The sequence below is a fragment of the Triticum urartu genome, chromosome 3A (genome assembly GCF_056163025.1).
Source record: "Triticum urartu cultivar PI428250 chromosome 3A, HENAU_Tu73, whole genome shotgun sequence".
NCBI classification, from domain to species: Eukaryota; Viridiplantae; Streptophyta; class Magnoliopsida; order Poales; family Poaceae; genus Triticum; species Triticum urartu.
Window position 1 is genome coordinate 16398643 of NC_141875.1, and position 6436 is coordinate 16405078.

Genomic DNA, 6436 nt, shown 5'->3' on the forward strand with positions numbered 1-6436 from the left:
TGAGTATGATTCCCTTTATCAAAGGTATTTTAATATATTTGAAGTTTTCCATAGAGAAACACTTCAAAAAAATTCTATGTATTTCCACTTGTAAAACAAAGGATATTTCAAATGTTCCTTTCATATGAAAGTTAAAAGATGACCAAGCTTTCACTTCCATCAATGCGACTTTATCATTGCAAACAGCAAAACAATGTTAACATATACAATAACAATGCAAAATACTTTACACTTACATTTGTAGATGACCGCCTTGCTTCATTTAGAAAACCATCAACCTGCTATTCCATTGATGTGAAGCTTGCTATAAGACCATACATGAATATATTCAATTAGCAAACCATGTCTTTAGTTCCTCTTCCCTATATCCCAGGAGAGAGAGTTTCCACAAAATATATTTTCCTTTGTGCAAAGAACTTAATAGCAAGTGTGACATTATAATATTCCAATGAGATAAATTTCCTCACAAAAAAAAAAACGCTTACAAACGATGCGCGTGCGGTTGTTTGGTATGATAATAAGTTCCCAAACTATATAATTCCTCATTGAGTTTATTCCTTCCCGCATTTCTTCCACCCATAGTTGACAATGATGAAAAAATTTAAGCCTACTTAGGATTCTTCCTCTACTATTTAGAGTGACTTCCCCCAAAAATCACATAACAATTATCCAACGATCACATTCCAAGTTAATTCCTCCCGCTTATCCTAAGCATGTCATGTTGGGAGTGTCACTTGTAGTTTTCTTTGGGTCAAGATTATATTCCAGTATGATTGTCAATAATTCCACCCTTGATTATAAAAATGATTGTGTTCCTACTTTCCACCAGTGTTCCTTTTCCAGATAAAGGAGGAAACACCCTTTGATCCACTAGAATAACCATGAAAAATTCATGGTGTGCGCTTTGTAATAATTGAGAATTTCATGCCAAAATAGAAGATTTCCTTCCAGTTAAGTGGTTGTACTAGATGTAGAATGATTCAACAAACGAGATTATGCAATGCTTCTCTCCAAAGAAAGAAGGGAGTATAAAATACAATCAATTCCTCCATTATATTGTGGAGTTTACGGTATATTACAAACATGAATAGTTCCATGATCTTTACATACAAACGATATATTCCTGAAGTGTACTTCCCCACCAATCAGTTGTTAAAACTATGATATTATTTAATCAACTGACTTTCCACTTCAGTATAACATGTGACCAGCACAATAAAACATTCCGACTTGTACAATAAAATATAAGCATAACCATATAAAACAGTAATCATCGAAGAGTGAGATGAAATAAATAATCTGACCTCTAATGGGGATGTCCAAAGAAATACCATAAGTAATATACGATCTAGCATTAGGGCTGTAGGGAAGAGGAACATTAGGGCTGTAATCTAATTATACGATCTAGCTCCTTCCAATCATCAGTGTACCTGGATAGTCTTTCTAATACAAATAGTATATTGTATTCCACTGATAATCAACCAGCTTCCTTAAGCATATACTACTTAAGTACATTCTAGCAAGTAACAATTCTATGCTAAACATGCCAATCAATTCCATGTATAAGTACATATACAATTCCATAATAAGGTATTCCGAATATTAATAATTCCAAGCAATTTGAATATAGTTGCAGGACACATAATTCCAACAAAAGACACATCCAGGCGGTGGCAAGGACCATCGATCGCCGGAGGGTGCCGACTGACGCCATTGTCGGGATCGCCAGAGACAGTCGTGAGCAAAACGCCAAAGGACGATATTCATCTTGCTCGGAGCTTTGATGGCCCAAATGGCCTTCCAGTGTTTCTGTTCAGTTTTTCCATTCAGACGACAAGCCACGCCCGGTACACTTTTGTGTTCAGTAAAGAAATCGGCAGAGAGAGAACCAAATTGTAGGCCAAGCAGACAGTGTATTCTCCAAACCGAGTGCGTGGCCATGATAGATAATCAATCCCTTTCCCTGTGACTATTGATCTGAGTAGTGATGTGAAGAAAGCTCTAAGGGCATCTCCAGCCGTTGGCCCCCCAGGGGGCGCCTAAAATCGCTGCCTGGGGTGAGCTGGCGCAAAAATTGGACCTGGAGCGAGTTGGTCCCCAGCCGCCGGCCCAAGGGCCGTTCCTAGGCACGTTTTAAAATAAAAGAAGTTCGGCGAAGTTCGGCTTAAACACGATAAATTTCGGCCAAACACGATAAATTTCGGCACATTTCGGCGAAGTTTGCGGATTTTCATTACATAGCACATATATATAAACTAATCTAAAGAAAAAACTGGCTGAAGTCGCCGCCGTCGCCGCCATCGTCGTCGTCAGCCTTCTCCTCCTTGACGCGGGTGCCCCTGCTGGACCCCTGCCCGGCGTCGCCATGACGGACTGGTGGCGGCGCATCGTCGTCGCTGTCGTAGATGACGACGACTCCGCCTTCGTTGCGGCCGCGTCGACGCTCCGCGAAGCGAAGTAGGCCGGCGCACTGGCGCTCATTCGCCTTCTTCAGGCGCTCCTTCTCCATCGCTATGGAGTCCCTGTGCGCCCATTCCAGGGCCGCGTCGTCGTTGTCGAGCTCCGTCGTCACCGGCGCGGCCGGCTCCTTCTTCACCGGCGCGAGCCCCGGCTCCGTCTTTGGCTTGACGAAGCGCGGAGGAGGAGCCGATGAGTAGGCGCGCCGGCCGCCCTCGTTGATGACGATGCCGGCGCTGCGAGTGCGCCGGCCGAGCTGCGACTCCGCCGCGGGCTCGGCCTTGACGCCGAGCAGGGCCGGAGTACCGGAGGAGTGCGATGAAGATCGGGAGGAGGAAGAAGAGGAGGAGGACCCGAACCTCCTTGGCGCCCATGGCCCGGCGCGTCGGTGCTGCGCCAGGGCGGCCACCCTCGCCGGGTACGCCAACGGCGGGTTGTTGCCGCCCTCGAGGTACGTCAGCACGCCCTTGAGTGTGTGGCCGGGGACGCCCCACCACAGGTTGCGCCCCTCGCTGTTCTGCCGGCCGCCGATCACCGGCGCGCCGTTGGTGGACGCCAAGCGCTGCTGCTGGCGGCGCTCGAAATACGCCGCCCAAGCCGTGTGGTTGTCGGTGGCGTACTGGGGGAGGGAGAGTTGGGCGTCGGTGAGGGAGGCGCGCACGACCTCGACTTCCTCGGCGAAGTATTTCGGCTTCTCCACGGCGTCGGGCAACGGGGGAATGGGCACTTCCCCGGCGCTGAGTCTCCACCCTGTCGGCCCGGTGCGCATGTCCGGCGGCGCCGGGATGTTCGCCTGGAACAGGAGTCAGGACTCCTGTTCGCGGAGCGAACGGCGGTCGAAGCCGTTGGCCGCCGCCTCGTCTCCGGGGAAGCGTTCTGCCATGGCGACGGGCTCGGGAGAGGTAGAAAGGTAGAGGGAGGGGCTGAGCGGCAGCGAGGGGCGGGGCTGGTGTGGGCACAGGCAGTGAGGCCACCGGCTATATAGCCGCGCCGCGCCCGTGTGTACGCGTGCGAGGGAGGGGAGGCGTCGGCGCGCCGCCCGTGAGGAATCAATGTTAAGGCTGACCGGCGGCAGCCTTGGCATTGATTCCCCGCGGGAGCCGAGGCCGTTGGGGGAAGACGAGGCGCCGTGTCGCTGACGCGGCTGGCCTGCGGCTTTTTCGCGCCAAAACTGCTCGCCCCGGCGCCCCCGGGTGCCCCCCAGCGCGCTGGATTCGGCCTGAGTCCGCCGGCGCTGTTTTCGGTCCAGACCGGCGAAAATCGGGCTCCTGGGGACGCGACTGGGCCGTTTTTCCGACACCGGCGCGAAAAAATCGTCTGAGAAGGTCTTTCTGAGGGCGTGGCTGGAGATGCCCTAACAGTCTCCTCGTTTCATGCACGGCGTCTATCTACCATCAGACTCTTCACCGTGGCATTTGCTGGAATTGGGAGCAAAGTATGAATTGCATATGGATCACGACGGATCTATCGATTGTGCGGCGCTTTTCAGTTGAGGCTCAGCACCACTGCTACAGTGTGCAGTGCACCGCCGGCTCCGTTCGCGTTCGTTGCTTGGATTAGTGGACCTCCCGGCCCGGGCGCTGCACTGGCGCGCGATGTGTGCAGTGTGTAGGGGGGCATCGTGTGTGTGTGCGCGCGCGCACTGCACTACGTACAGTATGACGAGGCGCCGCTGCGCTGCGCATGCATCTACCTTTGGAGCGAGTTACCTTGGTCCACCGGACGCTCGACCCACCACACAGGGGCACAATTAACATGGGGCATGAAAATTTGTCAAAATGAAAAGCCTGGGGATGCAAGTGTCGCCCATTCAATCACTGAAACACAAACGGGAGAAGCGAGGAGCGAGTGTACCAGATGATTGCAATGATAATTCTGGACTGGTTTCCGTAAAAAGAAAAAGGGGGAAAACGACGACAACCGTAAAAAGAAGACATGAAAACAAGAACAAAAATGTAAACTGATGAAAACATAAAATAAAACACATTGAAAAGGAAAAATAGAAAAAATACCATTGAAATCTAAGAAAACCAGTGAAAATAATAAAGAGAACCACACAAAAAACCGTAATAAAGGGAAAAAATACAAGAAATGAAATAAAACAAAAATATCAGTGGAAGCCAAAGAAAACAATAGTTAAAACACACACAAAAGAAAAAACCCGTTAAAACCGTAAAGAAAACAATAAACAGAAAGGAACATAAAACCAGTAAAAACAGATCATTTGAACCAATAGATACAAGGAAGAATAAAAAATCATAATTCTATAGCCAGCGAGCAAGCTTCTTTTGTTCTGGCCCAGAAAACCCGTCTAAAAGGAACCTTCAAATCAAGGGATCGGACGACCATGGGTGTTTTGGATGGATATGATTTATCCATGTTGATTTTTTTTCAAAACTTTCTGAATATAAGCGGGTTGATAAACGAGTATTCATGAGGGAAGGTGCTCAAGTTGTAAACCTAAGCATAATTTGTTTTTTTTACAAAACTTTCATCTCAAACTCCATCATTAAATGAGTGCTACAGTTATATCTATTGCGTTACCAATGATGTTGAGATCATAAACATATAATGAGATGATGCCAAATCCTTTTGAGGATTTCTTTATAAAAACGCATGGGCTATCATTATTATTCGAGTGTCCTTTATTGGGAAGGAACTCACTAAGTCGATTATACCACATTTTACGCAACAGCTTCAAGCCAGAATGAATTTTGTAATTAATACATGTTGTGATTTTATTTGAATTTGGAATTTTAAGTCCATCAAGGACTTTCATATAAATATCCGCATCGAGTAAATAGTACAGATAAGCGTTCACCACGTCCATTAACTGCATTGATAAATTCATTTGTACTGCCAAAGATATTATGTATTGAAATGTAATTCCAATAATTACAAGAGAATATGTATCGTAGTAGTTGATATCGAGTCTCTGCGTAAACCTTTGAGCTAGTAGTCTTGCTTTATATCTCATCACCTCATTCTTTTCATTTCTTTTCCGAACGAAAACCCATTTAGCCCCCACATGAAAGATTTTATAGGAGTAGGTAATACGTTACAAAATACATCTCTTTTGTTAAGTGGGTGTAGTTCTGGACGCGACGCAAAGTATGTCAAGAGGCGCAAACCGGCCTCCTCCTTATCCTCCTCCTTCAAGAAAGAAAGTTAGGGTTCGTGCCTCTCGCTGGCACCTGCGCAGGTCCGCCTCGTCTCCGGTGGCCCTAGGGCCATGGAGGCGCGGTGGGCAAGGGCCGGCGGGAGGGCTCCGTTTTTAGTTGTTTTTTTCAATCTTGTTAGGGTTTGTGTCCTGCTCAGAAAGGCGAGATGGCGGCAGCTCCCTGAAGATGGAATAAAGGTATCCCCACCTGGTCCCTGTTCTGGCGGTGCGTCTAGCATCGTTGGTGGGCGTGTGGAGGTGTGTCTCCGGCGGATCTATCTTTGGTGGATTTGCTCGGATCTCGTCGTTGTTCGTCTATGTTCGTGTGTCTTCGGTTTGGATCCTTCCAATCTACGTTATTCTTCATCGGCGGCGGTTGCTGTTCTGGGGTACTGGTCATATGGGGCCTTAACACGACGACTTCCCGACTGTCTACTACAACAAGTTGTGCCTGACTCCGGCGATGGAGGGGCGATGACGGCGGCGCGCCTTCGGCTCGCTTTGGCGCTTGTAGTCGTCGCTAGGTGGTCTACGGATCTGGATGTAATTTTTATTTTTGATGTTCGTTGTGTTGGAAATATGCCCTAGAGGAAATAATAAAAGCATTATTATTATATTTCTTTGTTCATGATAATTGTCTTTATTCATGCTATAACTGTATTATCCGGAAATCGTAATACACGTGTGAATACATAGACCATAATATGTCCCTAGTAAGCCTCTAGTTGACTAGCTCGTTGATCAACAGATAGTCATGGTTTCCTGGCTATGGACATTGGATATCATTGATAACGGGATCACATCATTAGGAGAATGATG

The 6436-nt window shown here is 47.4% G+C and overlaps 1 protein-coding gene and 1 pseudogene across 1 annotated transcript; one reads left to right on the forward strand and one right to left on the reverse strand.

The window, feature by feature from the left end:
- Nucleotides 1-2988: 2988 nt before the first annotated feature.
- On the reverse strand, nt 2989-4214 carry LOC147977884 (uncharacterized; annotated as a pseudogene).
- A 1271-nt stretch (nt 4215-5485) lies between these two features.
- Nucleotides 5486-6205, forward strand: LOC147977885 (uncharacterized). Its single transcript, XM_087514581.1, has 2 exons — nt 5486-5503; nt 5660-6205. The coding sequence occupies exons 1-2, from the start codon at nt 5486-5488 to the stop codon at nt 6203-6205; spliced, it is 564 nt and encodes a 187-aa protein (XP_087370707.1).
- The last annotated feature ends 231 nt before the right edge of the window (nt 6206-6436 follow it).